This window comes from Manis javanica, chromosome 3 (assembly GCF_040802235.1).
Source record: "Manis javanica isolate MJ-LG chromosome 3, MJ_LKY, whole genome shotgun sequence".
Lineage (NCBI taxonomy): Eukaryota > Metazoa > Chordata > Mammalia > Pholidota > Manidae > Manis > Manis javanica.
This window is the reverse complement of record NC_133158.1, coordinates 165101382-165120726: the sequence shown is the minus strand read 5'-3', so window position 1 is coordinate 165120726 and position 19345 is coordinate 165101382. Positions and strand designations below refer to the sequence as shown.

General features: G+C 39.3%; 1 protein-coding gene and 1 long non-coding RNA gene across 4 annotated transcripts in view; one reads left to right on the top strand and one right to left on the bottom strand.

Annotated features, from left to right (window-relative positions):
* Nucleotides 1–16699, bottom strand: part of ATP1B3 (ATPase Na+/K+ transporting subunit beta 3) — a 56812-nt gene extending 40113 nt beyond the window's left edge. The window contains exons 1-2 of one of the 3 annotated variants that reach the window (XM_037005343.2): nt 15880–16362; nt 13411–13528 (exon numbers count right to left, since the gene is read on the bottom strand). In XM_037005343.2, coding sequence (XP_036861238.1) covers nt 13411–13528; nt 15880–16035 — 274 coding nt within the window. In that variant the 5' untranslated portion in view covers nt 16036–16362. Of the gene's footprint in view, nt 1–13410; nt 13529–15879; nt 16363–16425 lie in introns of those variants that run through there. The other 2 variants (XM_037005345.2, XM_037005344.2) reach the window with 2 other exon arrangements.
* A 181-nt stretch (nt 16700–16880) lies between these two features.
* On the top strand, nt 16881–17730 carry LOC118970030 (uncharacterized). Its single transcript, XR_005057838.2, has 2 exons — nt 16881–17245; nt 17461–17730. It is a non-coding gene; the product is annotated as an uncharacterized lncRNA (long non-coding RNA).
* The last annotated feature ends 1615 nt before the right edge of the window (nt 17731–19345 follow it).

The window sequence follows — 19345 nt, the reverse complement described above, 5'->3', positions numbered from 1 at the left end:
ACTGTACATATCCTGCCCTGCTTTTTCCGGAGGCCCTCACCCTACTCTGCCTACACCCACGGTCCCTGTCTCATTCCCCCCTCTACAGATGGAGACACTAGCTGCTGCCAGGGCAAGGCGGGCAACAACAGCTCTGGCTGCCTGATGCTGAGAGGGGGCGCGGGAAGGGATGCAGTTAGGTCTCCATCACTGGTGGGTCGAGAAGCCTCAGGAGATGGGCACTTCCATCTTGGGTTCCATTTCTATTACTATTTGCAGTTTTATGGCTTCTAGGCAAGATAGAACAAGTCGTGTTATTAGGTTAAGTAGCAACATCTGGAGTTGGGTTTTCCATTTTGGATCAACTTGAGATTAAGAATGCATGGCTGAATATGAGAACTAGAAATAGTAAAACTTTAATTGAGATGATAAGAGAAAACTAAAATATCTGGAGAATTCATAGCCAGATATTTTGGGAAAACTAGAATTCTGGATTTAATCTATGTCCCAATGACTAGTATTAGGATTCAGTATAGACAAGGCTGCATTATTAAACAATACTTTTCTCTAAAATCACCGTCATTTTTATTAGAAGTATTAGGTAGACAGAAAGATAAATGTTTCAATTCTGCTTATAAAGATACTGTCATTTACTAAACTGTTGTCAGCTTAAGAAAAAATGCTTAAAACACTTTATCAGCAACATTTGAAACAAAAAGCCACAAAATCATCTTCTTTAGTTTACTTAATCTTATGTAACCAATACCTGTTCTGCAGAAATTTAGTTCTTTACTAGTTTAGGAAAAATAAAACAGTCACTATAAATGACAAAAGACTTACAAATGACAATGACTAAAAATCTGATGAGACCTTACTATAAGACAGTTGACATAAGGAAATTTAGATACTTCTGTAACACAAAACATTTAGTAACAAAGTTCAGCATCATTCCCTTTGACAGAGCTTCCCGGGTAATTAAGCAGGTAATTGTACATCAGATAAATAAGCCAAATTAGCCAAATACTTTCCCCAATGAGAAAAATTTCCTCTGACATGTTCCAGGGGCCCTCTGGAAAATATCAGAGTAAACTAGAGGTAAAAGCACCTTTTTGAATTTGATTTTGGGAAACTGTCAGAAGAAAGTTTCTTTGGCACTTGCTTAAATAAGACTATAGGTTGCCATGAAGCAATACTTATTCATTTAACCAGAATGACAACAAAATACCTCAAAGGCAAATACGGAAGGTTACACCATTGTTAGCAAAGTTTAGCTTTTAGTCCTTTTAAGATTAAGATCTCATTTTCTTAAATAGACAACTCATTGAGACTTTAAGCATGAGAAACTGCTTTGATAAAACAATTAGAAAACCTTTTGCAATTTTTCAACATTAAGAGCATACTAACAGTTTAAGAAAACTTTGTCCTTTTAACTAAAAACAAAATTCTAATTTGGTGTGTACTTGATACAGACTCATTTGCTTTAATTTTACATAGCATTACCATATCAATTCTTCCACCAAGTTTCTACATTTTTTTTTTTACATTTAGAGTTCTTCCTCTTTAAATAAATAGCTGTAATTTAGAACTAAGTTACTTTCTTTTATTAAAAGACACATTCTTTAGCATGGAGAAACAAATGTTTTCCTTATTATTTTAAGCAGCTTTAATTATAACTTAAAACCATTACAAACTTTAATTTTCAGTGAACACTGAGAAGCAGGCTATTGTAAACTTACACTAGCATTTTTTAGATGGACAAATTTATGAACACATTTCATATTTTCTGGAACCGTGTGCTTTATAGCATAATCTTTAAGCATAAAATGTGTCTACTTGACTCAGCAAAACTTTTAAAGGTTTTAGGTTACTACAAAGATTCCCAGGCTGTTTGTAGGTATACACACTGTAACACACTAACACACAATTAAGATGTTTACTGGCTACACTTATTTAGTTTACTCATTCCTAACAACCATGCTCACAAAACTTTTACCAAAGATTAGACAAAGTCAAACCTCTTTTTAAGCATTTTTTTTCTTGAAAGATTTAACAGATAACATCAACTTAAATGACTTTAGGTAAACTTACGCAGCTGATAACCATAAGTACGTCTGTTACAGTTTAACTTAAGTTAGCATTAATGCTTAATTATCTTTAATTAAAATTTTCTGGAAGTTTAAGAATGCCCAATATTTACAAGTGCTTGTTTTTAAATCAATTAATTCTTATTAATACCATCCGGAGGTAGAAAAATATTTTTCATTTACACCCTTAGACACACAAACAGATTGAGACGTAATGACTACAGTTAGCAACACTTTTCATAAAAGAACATAAACACAGACAGATAAACTGATACAAAGATTTGAGTTACTAATATTCAATTGCCTTTTTTTTTTTTTTTTAGCTTATTTGATTAAAAGTATCTCAGTTTTCAAGAACACATTCTAAGGGCGAGCAGTTTACATAACTGGGTTAAGGTTTAGACAGCCCCAGATGAACAGGGCCGATGAAGGCTCTGTCCTGATAGGGACCGTGTGTCTAGGGGGCTGGAAATGAAATGCAAGTACAATTCTAGCACCAGTTATTTAAAGCCAGGCTGTATTGCAGAAGATAAATTTCTTCAGTTTCAGGGAGTCTAGTTTAAAAACCTTCCAATTTTTGAGGATAATGATGAACCCAGTAAGTAGAATAGATTTCCACCAAAATTATTCAGAAAACAAGTTCCATATTGTAGTAATTCATGGGACTTTTGACTATTTTCTTTTCTTGCATTAAAATAAACTTAACTTCATAACCTTATAATATCATATACTTCTGTCAGGGGCCAAGCCTTTCTTTTTTCTAAATAACAAATTATATACTTTTTTTTTAATTTTTAAATTTAGGTATTATTGATATACACTTAGGAATGTTTCACATGAAAAAACAATGTAGTTACTACATTTACCCATATTATCAAGTCCCCACCCATACTCCAATGCAGTCACTGTCCACCAGTGTAGTAAGATGCCACAGATTCACTGTTTGCCTTCTCTGTCCTACACTGTTTTCCCTGTGACCCCCCACATCATACATACTAAACATAATACCCCTCAATCCCCTTCTCCCTACCTCCCGACCCACCCTCCCACACCCCTTCCCTTTGGAAATCTCTAGTCCCTTCTTGGAGTCTCTGAGTCTGCTGCTATTTTGTTCCTTCAGTTTTGCTTCGTTGTTATGCTCCACAAATTAGGGAAATCATTTGGCACTTGTCTTTCTCTGCCTGGCTTACTTCACTGAGCATAATGTCCTCCTGCTACATCCATGTTTTTGCAAATGGTAGGATTTGTTTCTTTCTTAGGGCTGAATAGTAGTATTCCATTGTGTATATTTACCACATCTTCTTTATCCATTCATCTACTGATGGACTTAGATTGCTTCCATATCTTGGCTATTATAAATAATGCTTCGATAAACATAGGGGTACATATGTCTTTTTGAATCTGAGAAGTTGTATTCTTTGGGTAAATTCCAAGGAGTGGGATTCCCAGGTCAAATGGTATTTATATTTTTAGTTTTTTGAGGAACCTCCATAGTGCTTTCCACAATGGTTGAACTAGCTTACATTCCCACCAGCAGTGTAGGACAGTTCCCCTTTCGCCGCAACCTTGACAACATTTGTTGTTCTTAGTCTTTTCTATGTTGGCCATCCTTACTGGTGTGAGGTGATATCTCATTGCAGTTTTAATTTGCATTTCCCTGATTAGTAATGTGGAACATCTTTTCATGTGTCTGTTGGACATCTAAATTTCTTCTTTGGAGAACTGTCTCTTCATAACCTCTGCCCATTTTTTAATCAGGTTATTTGTTTTTTGGGTGTTGAGGCATGTGAGTTCTTTATATATTTTGGATGTTAACCCTTGTCAGATATGTCATTTATGAATATATTCTCCCATACTGTAGTATGCCTTTTTGTTCTGTTGATAGTGTCCTTTGCAGTACAGAAACTTTTTAGTTTGATAAAGTCCCATGAGGTCATTTTTGCTTTTGTTTCCCTTGCTTGACAAGATGCATTCAGGATGTTCATGCTTACATTCAGGGATAAGGGGAAAAGGGGGTATTATGATTAGCACACATAATATATTGGGGAAGGGGCACGGAGAAGACAGTATAACACAGAGAAGACAAGTAGTGATTCTATAGCATCTTACTATGCTGATGGACAGTGACTTTAATGGGGTATGCAGTGGGCCTTGATAATGGGGGGAGTCTAGTAACCATAATGTTGTTCAAGTAATTGTACATTAATGATACCAAAATAAAAAAATTAAAAAAATAAGCATATACTCTAAACTGGTGATTCTATTTCTCTGTATCTACCCTAGATAAATAGTTTCATATGCACACCAGCAATTCTAAGAATTGGCAACAGTGTAAAATAGTCATTTATCCACGAGAAATCTATATATATGGAATGTATCTTTCTAGAAGACTATGGAATATTATGCAATGACTCAAAGGAATGAGATGGCTTATTTCACTGAGCATAATACCCACACTGAGGTGGAAACACAACCATGACATATCAACTAAGGGAAAAAAACAAGTCTCAGAACATACATTTTTCCTATTGTTCATATAAAATGGAAAAGAAAACTACTTATTCCTACACATTCCATACACACACACACACACACACACATATATGGGTGTACCTCAAGACCACTGAAAAAAGCAAGTATCACAGTAAAATGAGTCCAGAGTTTTTGGTTTCCCAGTGCATATAAAAGTTACGTGTACACTATACTGTAGTCTATTAAATGTGCAACAGCATTATGTCTAAAAAAGCAATGTACATCTTCTAATTAAAAAATACTTTATTGCCAAAAAATCCGAACCATCATGTGAACTTTCAACAAATCGTTATTTTTTTGCTGGTGGAAGGTCTTGCCTTGAGGTTGATGGCTGCTGACTGATCAGGGTAGTGGTTCCTGAAGGTTGAGGTGGCAATGCACCTTCTTAGAACAATGAAGTTTTCCACATTGACTTTTCCTTTCATGAACAATTTCCCTGCAACATGCAATGCTGTTTGATAGCATTTTACCCACAGCAGAACTTTTTTCAAAATTGGAGCCAATCTTCTCAAACCCCTCCGTTACTTTATCAACTAAGTTTATGTCATATTCTAAATCCTTTGTAAAACCTATACATGCTCAAGTTACTCTACAAGAAGATATGTCAAAGAAATAATCAATCTTCCCATGTTTTCTTCCGCCTGCTACTTCTATAGCTTTTCTTCTTCCTTCCTAATTACAACCCTTAAATAGAATTTGTGCCTCATATCGAATTTACCAAGTATCATAATTCTTCCAAGTGGTAAAGACACCTCAAGACAAATGCTGGGCATAGAAGCCACAGGGCATAAATATGCAAAGAAGTAAAAAGCTAAGCTTTTCAAACAATAAGGCTTCTCTCTCACTTACCAACTTAACATTTCCCTGTATGGCCCCGAAAGATGACTGGTTAGCCAGAGATGGGTAAGATTCCTCAAGGGAGGAACAACCTAAGACAGGCACAGTCGCGGGGGGCCCATCAGGTGAGAAAATGGGGATCAACAGAGGTGAGGCTTAGAACCTCCCCCCAACCTGTTCTGAGAGAAATCTTCTGCATACATGGATGTTTTATTGCCCTTGTCTAGCTTGGATTAACACATAGTCTACAGGCACACACCTGATCATCTATATTTTCTCTCTTACAACACTAAACTATGTTTTCTACCTTTATCTTATATCTATCTACCACTTCAGCATTTTATTAAAAATAATAATAAAGAGAGAAATGTGGTATCCACATATAAATCAAGTATAAAAATCAAATGAGTATTCATATTTGAACTGACTGTTTATAGTTCATAATGCATGAGTAAAACCGAAAGCTTCTGTGATGACCCATGTAATTTATTTACTATGTAAGAATTTGTTCTCCATGTAAGAACTTGTTCGTTATGCTTCAGAAGAATGGAAACTGACGAAAATTAGGCTTGGGGTGGATTAATGATTGTGCATTGAGCATTGACCCCCCTATACAGAATTTTATTGTTGTTAACCACCATTTGATCAATAAATATGAGAGATGCCCTCACACACACACACAAAAAAATATACACACTTCCAATTGTAAAATAAATAAGTAACCGGGATGTAATGTATAGCATAAGGAATATAGTCAAAATATTGTAACAACTTGGTATGGTGATAGCTGGTACCTAGAATTATCATGTATATAAATGTTGAATCACTGTGTTGTACACCTGAAACTAATGTAATACTGTGTGTCAACTACCCTTCAATAAAAAATAATCATCTAATAAATAAATAAATAAATAAATAAATAAATAAATAAATAAATAAATAAATAAATCCTTTGGTGTCATTTCAACAATCTTCATAGCATCTTCACAAGAAGATGCCATCTCAGGAACCCAACTTTCTTTGTTCACCCGTAAGAAGCAACTCTTCATCCATTCACGTTTTATCATGAAGTGAAGCAATTCAGTCACATCTTCAGACTTCACTTCTCATTCCAACTTCTCTTGACAGTTCCACCAACATCTGCAGTGTCTACCTCCACTGAAGTCTTTAATTCCTCAAAGTCATCTATGAGAGGTGGAATCAACTTCTTCCAAATTCCTGTTAATGTTATTATTTTGACCTCTTCCCATGAATCATGAATATTCTGAATGGCATCTAGAATGGCACATCCTTTCGAGAAGGTTTTCAATTTATTGTCCCCAGATCCATCAGAGGAATCACTATGACAGCTATATATATATCCTTATAAAAAGTACTTCTTAAAGAATAGGGACTTGGGAGTCAAAATGACTCCTTGATCCATGAGCTGCAGAATGAATGTCATGTTAGCAGGCATGAAAAAAACATTCATCTCTTTGTATCTCTCCATTAGAGCCCTTGGGTGACCAGGTGCATTGTCAATAAGCAGTCATATTTGAAAAATATTTTTTTCTGAGCAGTAGGTCTCCAGAGTGGGCTTAAAATATTCAGTAAACCATGTTGCAAAGAGATGTGCTGTCATCTAGGCTTTATTGTTTCATTTATAGAGCACAGGCAGAACAGATTTAGTATACTCCTAAAGGAACTTATGTTTTTTAGAATGGTCAAAAGGCTTCAACTTAAGATCACCATTTGCATTAAACCCCTACAGGAGAGTCAGCTCTCCCTTGAAGCTTGCATTGACTTCTCCTCTATAGTTACATAAATCCTAGATGGCATCTTCTTCCAAAAGAAGGGCTCCTTTCGTCTACCTTGAAAATCTGTTGTTTAGTGTAACCCCTTCATTAATTAGCTTGGCCAGATCTTCCGGGTAACTTGCTGCTGCTTCTACATCAGCATGTGCTGCTTCATCTGCACTATTATTTTATGGAGATGCTTTTTTTTTTCAACTTCATGAACCAACCCCTGCTACCTTCAAACTTTTCTTCTGCAGCTTCCATACCTCTCAGAATTCACAGAATTGAAGATGGTCAGGGCCTTACTCTGATTAGTCTCTGGCTGAAGAGAATGTTGTGGCTGGTTTGATCTTCTACCCAGGCCACTAAAACTTTCTCCATATAAGCAATAGGGATGTTTTGTTTTCTTATCATTTGTGTTCACTGGAGGAGCACTTTTAATTTCCATCATAAACTTTCCCTTTGCATTCACTACTTGGCCAAGTGTTTGGTGCAGGAGGCCTAGCTTCAGCCTACCTTTTGACATGCCTTCCTCACTCAACTTAATCATTTCTAGCAGAGATGTGCTACTCTTCCTTTCCCTTGAACACTCAGAGGCCACATTGTAGGGTTATTAAACGGCCTGACATCAATCTGGTTGTAACTCAGGGAATAGGGAGACTGGAAGAGAGGGAAAGAGATGGGGGAATGGCTGTTTGAGGGAACAGTCAGAATATACACAACATGTAGCAATTAAGTTCACTGTCTTATATGGGCACAGTTCATGGCACACCCAAAACAATTACAATAGTTAACATCAAAGATCACCAATCACCATAACAAATATGATAATAAAAAAATTTGAAATACAGGGAGCAGCCAAGATGTGACACAGACATGAAGTGAGCAAATGCTGCTGGAAAAAATCACCAACAGACTTACTCAAAGCAGGACTGCCACAAGTCTTCAACTTGTAAAAAACAATACATGCAAAGTGCAACAGAGAAAAGTACAATAAAACAAGGCATACCTGTATATGCATACACACACATAAAAGCACTGAAAAAGGACTGGTAGGAAAACTGAGGAACAATCATTATCTGTATGAAAGGTTCCATGACTGGTGGAAGGCAGTCAAGAGAAACATGAATGTATTCATGTATTCTTTTTTTCTCCAACATGCAATTAGGAATATTTACAAATACACAGAAAGTTGAATGAGATGTAAGTGAACATCCTTAAACCCACCTAGATTCTACAGTCATTCTATGTTTATCTCATATATATTCACCATCATTTTTTTTTCAAGTTGCAGATAATCAGTACATTTCACCCCTAGACACTTCAGCATATTTATTAACTAAAATTGAGGGAAAGAAATTACATTTAATGGAACACACAAATCTCCAATACACAGGTAATGAATTCTGATAAAAGCATTCACCTGCATGACCCAGACCCTTTTCATGATAAAGAACATCACCCTCACCCTGCCAGTTCCCTCATGCCCTTCCCAACCAGTCCCCATGCCTACCCACCTGGAGGCAAACACCATTCTGGGCTTTTTTCCAGCAAAGGTAAGTATTGCTTGTTTTAGAATTTCTTATTAATGAAATCACATGATATGTATTCTCTTCAGTAAAGCTTTTCTGCTCAGCCGAATGTGAGATTCATCTTTTTTCTGTACCTGTAGTTTGTTCCATTTTAGTGTTTAGTAGTATTCTATTGTGTGGACATATCATTTTGTCTATCCATTCTCCTACTGATGGACACCTGGGCTGTTTCCAGTTTGGAGCTACTATGAATATTCCTGTATTTTTTTGGACATGTTTTCATTTATCTTGGACAAACACCCAGGAGTACAACTGGTGGGTCATGGGGCAGTTATATATTTACTTTTATAAAAAACTGCTAGACCTTTATCCAAAGTGGATATACTATATGTTTTTTAAAGTATTATTAAATTAACAGTGGTTACCCAGGGAAGAAACTGAGGATAACAGTGGACTCACTCATGATTCACATCTGTAAAAATGCCAACATACTACTTTTGCTATATGAAGAGAACAAAGCCAATAGTCCATATCCACATAATACCAGTTCAGGTTCCTTACGGTCACCTTACACTGACCACTAACTCTAACTTCCAAAGCAGAGGCCAGCAAACCACAACTGCTGCCCCTTCTTTTGCAAATAAAATATTGAAACCCAGCTGGCCCATGAGTTCACGTACTGTCTATGGCCACTTCCAAGCTACAGCAGCACAGTTGAGTAGTTGCAACAGGCACCATGTAGCTGACCTAAAGCCTAAAATATTATCTGGTGCTTTAAAGAAAAGTTTGCCACCCTCTGTTCTAAAGTATTTATATAGGCTTTTTCATTTCAAAGTAACATTTCAAACTATCTCACGCAACTTTTATAGAGGAAATCAAGACCAAGAGAGTTTGAATGGTTTATCTTAGTTGGAGATGTGGAACTAGAATTTAGGTATATATTCTGAGTCCTAATCTGGTCATCTCAGTACATTGGTATATTTCTAAGACTCATGAAGCAAAAACATATGTGCCCACAGGCTCACTTTGAATATGTCACTCTCTCTGGAAACTTCAAAATGAATTAAGCTCAGTGGAGCAGAATCATGGTGAGCTACGGGGAATTATGCCTTTATGGACAAGTACCTCCACAAATAACACATTCACAGTGTGCAGCTATACCAATTAACCCACAATACTCTCAACATTAGCCAAAGGAATAGGTAAATCACAAACTGAGACTGATTAAATGACAATTTGCTCATCGAAAAAATACCAAGTGCTTACTATAGGGACATAGAGTGAAGATGTAAATCCTGCTCTGTGAGAACATTTTGTTAGTAGGAGCAATGTATATGTACAACTATGACCTAGGATACAAAGTTGTAGGTGTTACAGGAGATAAGCATGGTATGATTTTCACCTGGTCATTTCAGAAAAGACTTATGGAAGAGCTGGCACTGAAGGTAGGTCTGTGATATAGGGAAAAATTTAGGATGAGGAGAATGAAAGGTATGGGGGCAGGAATGATCAGGGCATTTCAGACCAAGGGACCTCAGATACATCCACCTGGCTATAACATACAGTGTATGGTGAGTAACGTGGGAAATGACAGGTTATAAGGTTGGAAACTTTGTTCCAAACCAATATATACTAAGCCAGGAATGCCAGGCTGCCTGGAACTTATTTAAATCTTCTAAAAGTAGTGGGGATCCAAGCACAGTTTTGGGAATGAAGAGTAGTATGATCAAAGCTGAAGACCCAGAAATAATCTGAGAGCAGAGAGGTCATACTGGTGTAGGTCACAATGATTCCAACCTATTCCTTGGATCCTTCTGGGGAGGCATCAGGAGTTATGAGCTCACTTTCCCCAGTCAACAGCACTATACTTTTTTTAAAACAGCAGATAAAAGTCAGAAAGCCAACGGTCTGTTTGAACTTCGAACTGTGAAAAAAGCTACAAAAGCTCTTCATCTGGTGCTTTAAATTTCTTATGAGAGCATTTATAAGAAAAAATACGATATGGTTGGGACAGAATTGGTGGGAGTGTTTAGGGTTATGAAACAGGTGGTCAGCATTAGGAAGCTAGGAAAACTGAGCACCCAGCCTCTCTGTGAATGTGTGCTTTCACAAGGGGTGTGGGTGGCAATGCATAGGTCAGGGAAACGAATCCCTGAATTAACTGTAGTAGTGGTAATGAAGGTGTGGGTCACAAATAGACTGAAGAGATGTTACGAAAACAGAACTGGCACAGTTTGACCAGGTTTATAGCCCAGATGACAGAAAAAATAGTGACACCATTTTCAAAAATTGCAAATACAGGAGCAACTCAGAACCTTCAGTGGAGGAAGGGGAAAGAGTTCTGTTTACCAGATGATTTATAAGACACTGAGTTACAGAGCTAGTTAAGACATCTAAGCCTCATTCTCTCAGGTTTATGGGATATGCAGAAGCAACTAGAATGTGAGAGGAATGTTAAACAAGAAGTAAAATTTGTGAGTGATTTTCCAAATTGTTTTATGAGATTGCCAGGGAAAAAGATGAAGCAAAAACAAGGCCAAAGAAAGCACTTGGAAAATACACATTTCAGAAACAAGAGGAGATGGGAAGGGAGCCAGGAAAGGAATGATTAGAGAAGTACTAAGTGGGGGTAAGGGGATATCAAGGGCCACTTTTTATGTGCCAGAAACTACAAAAAGGAAAGTACCTTATGCCTAGGACAATGGTTAGTTCCAAAGTCATACTCTGTCATCCCATCAGCAAAATACTAAGTGGAAGTCACACACAAGAGCCTGCTTGCAAATGACTCAGTAACAAAGTTTAAACATATGTCTGGGAGGCTGTCAGAGAATTCTTTTCAGAAATATTATTAGTAATAGTAACTAGAGGATGTACTAGTAATAGAGGATGACACTGTTAAATAAACCATTAAATCTGAGAGCAGGTAAATTTAAAAAAATACAAAACCTTTATGTGGGTCTCATGAGGCAGTGTAAGAAGCTGAAAAGACTGATAAAACAGAAAGCAGGGGAGCTGGATCATAACCTGGTTCTGTGATGCTGATCAGATGCACAACCCAAGCATGTCATAAACTCAGTTGAGTCTCTAACCATAGTGCTAAGTAGAAGCTTCTTCAGAACACTGAACATCTATGAAAACCTGCAAGGCTATCCAAAAAAAAAAAAGGAAAATGGCCAAACACTGGAGGAACCGTTACACCAGGAAACACTAATACCATCAAAGACATTAAAAACAATGTTGCAAAACACTAATTACATGGGAACATTTCATAAATTGCTCATTCAACCAATTCTTTTTACATTCCTTCTCAGTGCCAGGTGACAGGCGAGGTGCTGGGGAATCAAAGACCAGTAAGAGGTGAGGAAGGAGCTGACAGACTAAAACACAAGTAACAATACTACATAAAGTCAGTAATGCTATAAAAGAAAAGGCACTATGGGATACAAAGAAGGACCTGACCCAGTCCTTAAGGCAAGGAGGGTTTCAGAATGTTTACAGAGGATGGGGCTATCAAAGTCGACATCTGAATAGCCAGGCCAAAATGAAGGAAAGGGGCTCAGAAGCCAGAAAACAGGCCTAGGAAGTGGGGAAGAGAAGTGTGTGGAATGTAAAGAGAGAAGACAGGACAGAAATAAGCCAGCAAGATTATAGAGTTTGTATGTGGAGATTTACATGAAGTACCTACAGATCCAACAGAAGATTTCTGACAGGCAGTTTGTTATAGTACTATATAAAAGCCATCTGAACTTGAGATGCAGATTTAGGAATCCCAACATAGAGACAAGAACTAAAGCCACCAGAGTACATAAGTTCTAGCAGGAGATGCGTCAGTCCCCACAGGGGTGATGGAGAGGGCCACGGATCCCCGCAACTTACCAACCCCTAAAAGGTGGCAGAGGAATAAAAACCATTCCTATTAAATGTGAAGTGATAAAACTAGGTATCTAACTGTATATTTACATTTTTATATTTTAAAAAGTATGTATACATAGAAAAAGACAATTAAAATGTTAAGTGGTTATTCTAAGTGGTTAAAGATGATGGGTGATTTTACTTCAACAACAATATAATGGATAATTAGAAAATAATTATTAGCTTAAAACTAAATTAAACTTAAAATTTACCATTAAACATTAAATTTATCTTCCAAAGTTAAATGGCTTCTCCTTCTCTTACACAACCAGTGTTAAGTAATTGGTCTTTAATCAAACATGCTGATAAATCATAGAAAAGTTGTTACTAAAGATAGAAGAGCTTTTAAACTTCTTTTAATACAAATGATTTAATTTCATAGCTATACATTCAAGTCAATTTCAAAGAAATCAAATTATTTTGGGGATGGGGCAGGTTATTCTAACAACAGTGAAGCACATACTACCGCAATTAAATGGTATCTGGACCACAACACAGAAACTTACCCTCACCCTCCCTTCCACAACAGTCCCGGAAGTGCTGCCTCCTACTGGGTGATGGCTCAGTAAGCCTCTGCTCGTGTCGCCGCCACACCCACCACTGACCTTCATTTAGAGCCTGCACACAGGGTGAGGCAAGCCCTGTTAGTTTCCCAATGATGCACATTTTTGTAAAGTTTCTTTAAAATGCCACACTCCACAGGACAAAAAGACAACACTTTACAAAATTATGTGATACTGGGAAAATAAGCACACTTGCCTTCTCCCCTACAGTCAGCCACCCAAGATAGGATGGAGTCTGATCTCCAAAGCAGAGTATTTACTGAGGCATGACCCAGAATGGAAGCAGGTGACTGAGAAAATAGCACTTCATGGACCTATAAAAAAGAAAAGGCGTATGAACAATATGTAGGGGCCAATGGTTTAACCCTGACTATGCTTGAAAATCAGTAACTCAAGCTTTAAGTTCATACTAATATAAAGCATCTATTGACAGATAACCTTAAGTTAATGAACTCCAAAAGAAGCCCACCAGCAGATGTCATTAAATAACATCATGTCATGGCATAATGAAGAAAAAAAAAGCTCTGGCCTTTAGAGGGAGTCTGAAGGTCAAAGATTCTATCACAAACCAAGTAAATTTTGACAAATCAGACCTGTGGGTTCAATTTTCTCACCTACGAAATGAGGGCATAGTGCTGAATGAGTGGCTTTCAAGCTTTTTTGACTGTGACCCCCAGTAAGAAATACACTTTACATCAGGGTATCTATATATACAAAAATACAGAAAAGTGTCATAAAACATTTCTTCAGAAAAAAAAAGATTAAGTAGTTTGATAAACTCTGATGTTTTTACTATTCTATTTCATATTAATTGCAACACATTGCCTACTAAAAGATTTCGAAGTAACCTTGCACTTGCACTGTAATTGTATTTAATGCATTTAGGCTTAATATTTCCAACCTCAGCCACAGGGTGCTAAATTTTCTTTGTCCTGTGTTTCATAACTGATAACTACTTATTGCTGATGTGGCCTTACTATTCAGCTTGAAAAGCCAGCACCAGGCACTTTGACCACCTACATAGTATGCTTTAGAAGGTTGTGAAAATCACAAGAGGTAATTAAATATGAATCGTTATAACATGGGAAGATGCCCAAAATCTATTCAAAAGCAACACTTACTGTATGATCTCTTTTGGTCAAAAAAAAAAATAGTAACATTATACACATTTCTTAAGTCTGCCCAGATATATGCCAAAATATTAACAGTGGACATCTCTGTAGTGATGAGATCAGGCAGCTAGTGTCTTTCTGAGAATTAGAAGACACCTCTTCTCCAGGAAGACCCCCATGCTCAGGGTACAGTCTAATGAGCTGAGAAGTGATCTGAGCTTCCACACACCACTCCTCCAAATATCCTTGGAGGGATGCCCTTATGTTCGGGTAGAATTATGGATAATTTTTACCTATTTATGCCCTTATGCACTGGCTTACTTTTACTACAATAAACAGAAATGTTGCTATTTGTTGATAAGAACAATACTTATTTGCAATTTTGAAAAAATATCTTGTTACTCCTTCTAAAACTAATTCCAACTTTACTACTTCTACTGCCCTTATATAATGTCTTATACTTTGATAATGTGTGCACATATTAACTATTTAAATGCATAAATGAAATTAAATCTCTACCCCAACGTCATGTGGTACAAAGGTTATATAAGAGACACTACCTGCATTCTAACAACAAAGTGAAGGTACTTACTACAAGAAATGAGAAGGCACTGAGGACATTCGTCAAGAAAAATTAAGTCTCTTTCTACCACTCAAAAATTCTGTCAGCAAAAGGTCAGTACACTCTAGAAAACAGTAATAATTGTTCTCCATTTTTTCCCCATTTAATTCTGGATGCAAGATTTATTTCCTCCTCACACTAGTGGGTTCCCAAAACACTACCATATACAATAAATAAAACTGTGAGTGATTCCATGCAGTTAGGCAAAGTAGCTGTATAAAACCGCTGGACTAGGATTAAAGGACAACTGGGTTCTTTTCTTGGCTTTGTGGAATCTGTAATTTTACGCGAAGCAAAATCACAACGTCTCTGGAGCTCATTTTTCTCATCTCTAAAGGAGGGGATGGGTTAAGAAAACCTCCAAAGGCCCCTTTGAACTTGTGATAGGGCTTTAAGCTGCCTTTCCACTACGGAGAAGCCGATGCCAGTTAGCAGCCAGCAACTTATCCTCTGAGTCGTAGCTAATTGACTTTCTTTACCTTTCTCTTAAAAATGTGCCCAAATAGTTCTCAAATCTAGAAATGTATTTATTCTCAGAAAGGGGAAAAGCCAATTGGTTTAAGTATAAAGGCAAAAAACACTAGTCCTTATAAACACAAATTTAAAGAAAAAAGAGGCATCCTAAAGCAACACTACGCTGGTGGTTTAAATACTTCTTTTAAAACAAAGATTTCATGCACAGAAAAACTGCTAACAGCCAATCATTACACATTTTGGAAGCATGGAAAAAAACTGCCATTCAGACAGGATTTACTTTCCCCGAAAGCAGCGTAGTTTTAAGAAAACCTCTGAAATTAGAAATATTACGGAGGAACCAACCTCGCTGAAAAGGTCTTTCCAGGGTCCAAATTTAAATGTACTTCGTGTACCACGTACTCGTGTGATTAACTCATCGCTGCACATTCATGCAACCCACACACTTAGCACTCACTTGCACTCTTCCGACTGGTGGCAGCGTGGACGAGTCACAAGATAGCGGAGGGAGTGGAAATTTCCTCTCCCCGGGCGCGGGGCAGGGTCTGGCTTCCCCGAACCGCTCGGCGCCGCCGGCCGCCTCCGCCAGGCCTCGGCCGGCCGGCCGCTCCATACAAAGGCAGCCCGGGAGCTCCGCTCCGGGTAAGGGTTCCCGGCTTCCGGCGCCGCTGTGGGCGGCAGGCCTGGGCAGCACGTGCGTCCCGCTCCCTGCCCGGAGGAAGGGGCCAGCGCAGGCTGCCCGCGGGCCCCGCGGTCTCCCAAGCAAGCAGCGACCCGCCCGCCCGCAAGAAATGAATGGCTCCGCGCCACTTCTCCTCCGCCGCCGCCGCCGCCCGCGTTAGACCGGAGGCCAAGGACGAAAACCGCTGCGGACAGCGGAGGCTGCAGTGCTCCCGGGGCCCCGCGCGCGGAGCCGCCTCCCGCCTTTCCTTTCCTGCCCGACCCCGCCCGGCGCCCCCCCCGGGCCGCGGCCGACCCCGGCGCCCCACGGCCGCCCGCTCACCCCAGCTCTTGGCAGTGCGCCCCAGGAACTCCCCGGTGGTCGGGTTGTAGAGGAAGAGCTTCCACTCGGCCAGGATCTGGTGCAAGGACTTCTTCTCTTTCTTCGTCATGGTGTGTGTGCAGACGGCGAGGGGAGCGGCAGCCGCGGGGGTGGAGGCGGGGAGCAGCGCGGAGGCGCGTCCCGGCTAGAGCGGCTCAGCCCGGCGACGGCGGCGGCGGAAGGCGGGACGGCCGAAGACAGCTCCTCGCTGCGGTGCGCCTTCCAGCCGACTGCGCCGCGCCGCGCCGGGCGGCCGCTCGGGCCGCGGGAGCCTGACGTCTCTGCTCGCAGCAGCCAATCCCCGCGCCGCTCGGCCCGCGCCGCCGCCGCCGCCGCCGCCGCCACCGCCTCCCGCCCGGGCCCGGCGCAGCCCGATACGCCGAGGACGCCCCGCCCCCGGCCCCGCCCCGCGGCTCCCGGCCGGCTTGGAGACGACCAGGCTCCTTCTACCTTGGTGAGAGGAAGCAGAGACTAAGCGCAGCAACTTTAAAGGTCCCGAAGGCTTAATAAGAAGGGAGTTTATAATAACAAGCAAAACGTCGGCGTCCCTGACCGTCAGGTTTCTCAGGAGAAGGACTCTGTAGCGATGCGCGGGCAGCCGGGGCCCGGCGTCCCTTCAGCTCCCGGACGAGGAAAGCACAGAAACGACTCGGGTCTGCTTTCGTCGCCTTCCCAGCGGAGGGGCCTTCAGCACCCTCTCCCCGAGCTGCCTCCCAGGCCGTCTGCAGGCGTTCTCCTTTGGGCTCTGACGTGACGAAAGCCGGCTGTAGTCTCTCTGAGGGTGTGTAGTGTGTCACATTCTTCTTCTCAGAGAATGCCCTTCCTTACCTCTTATGAAGATTAGGCAGAAATCTCGGGCCATTGGGCATTCCTTTCTAAATATACCTGCATTAATTAAATGGAGTCTATTTTTTCCTAGATTCTGTTGAATTTATCAGTGCTTTCCTGAAGGTTCCTTTTTTCTGCTTTTTTCTCACTCAGACTCTTAATCCACAGGAAATCAATTTTTCGTTTAGGACTGACGCTTAAGTAATGCTCCGGGCTGTTCATCTTTCCCACTGTGGCGGATGCTCACCTTGGTCGGAGCTCCTCGGGTGCAGTCGACGATTTCCTACACGAGGTGGAGCTGAAGAGCACAGTGCTCTATGACTATTACGAGGGGACGAAAAGACAACAGGAGCTGGGGCAAAAGGTGCGATTTTAGAGAAAAGAAATGGAGCACTGCCTCTGTTTTGTTAGAAAATAAAAAAATTATGAACGAAGAAATGTAGCACACTTATTGTTGTTTGAGAATGATGCATTATAATCCATCTGGAAGTTTAACAGCCTGCAAGTGCTTTTCAGGAGTATAGGGATACCGAAATTCTGGCATTTCTCTTCTTTCCTCACTTTGCTTATAAAGCAAGCAATTATTAATTAGGCCTCCCACAAATAGAAAAGAGAAGAATATATTATTATGAAGTGATTATTTTTTTCCCTCTGCTCCTCAGCTAAATTTATAATTATGACCTTGGGAATCGTAACCAAAATCCAATTTTTTAAGACAATGAACTGGAAAGATTTGTAGAAGCATTTTGCAAAATTTCGCATGAAATTAGTACTGTATTAGAAATACCAAACACCGTGCAAACAGAATAGAATGTATTTCTTTCTTTCATAAAGTTAAAGCGGAACTGAGGAATGGAAGTAAACTATTTTTATCTCACTAAAAATCGAACTAGTTATTAGAGGAGAGCCAAAATACTGGTAGAGTTGATTATGGGCTTTTTAGTTTAGATGAGAGGGAAGATATAGAGTCTGGAATAAAATACAGAGCCCATCTACTTTATTTATTTTGTGTATGTGTTAATAATGAGCACACTTTGAAAAATACCTGGCACACACAAAGAAAACAAGAAATAGTGCTCCAGGGATGTTGAATGCTGTCAGAGATTTGTAGTTTGTATATTTTTACTGATCATTAATATGACTTTCATAAGCTGTGCTTTGTGGTTTTCCAAATGAGGATTTAAGTACAAATATATTTCAATAGACATTTCAAAACCCATGCCTAGTTTAGTATGGTAACTGAACCAATAGATTACAATTTGGGGAAAAGTATTGGTTACCCTGATACATGATACTCAAGTATTATCTAAAAAGAGAAAATAGTGAGTATATTGGCCTACCAAGTATAAGCAGATGAAATAACAAATTTAACTACAGCTGTATTCCCTTTAGGTTTATTTTACTATACCTAAGTCTCCCTTTTAAAAGAGAAATTGCTTTGCCAGATAAAATACAGGCTGCCCACTTAAACTTGAATTTCAGATAATGTATAATTTTTTAGTCTAAGTATTTTCCATGCAATATTTGGCACATATTTAGACTAAAAAAATTATTCTTATCTATACGAAATTCAAATTTAACCAGATAAACTGTATTTTTATTTGCTAAATCTGGCCACCCTGCTTGCAGAGGATACCTATGAATTCCAAAGGAAAAATAATAATGATCATTTACACATAATTAAAAGTCCTAGACCCTGTACTCCTTGCTTAGTGTGATTTATTTCTTAATCTTCACAAATACTCTAAGAAGGAGGTAGTGCTTCCCTAATTTTGTAAATGAGGAAACTGAGGTTTAAAGAAATTAAGTAACTTGCCCAAGGTCAAAAAGCTATCAAACAACAGCAGGTTGATTGAAATGATCTTCCTTCCACACGCACCCAGTACTGCCTCCCCTGTGATTGATGGCAGAGCTCTGGGGAAACTTCACACAGCTGAAAGAGGCAAAATGAGAGAAACAGTTGTGGGCCCCTGGTTGAGTAAACTCTCCAGTCAGCAGAATCCATTTTCTACTTTCTGTAGGCATAAACGAACTATTTTGGCTCTTAATTTGC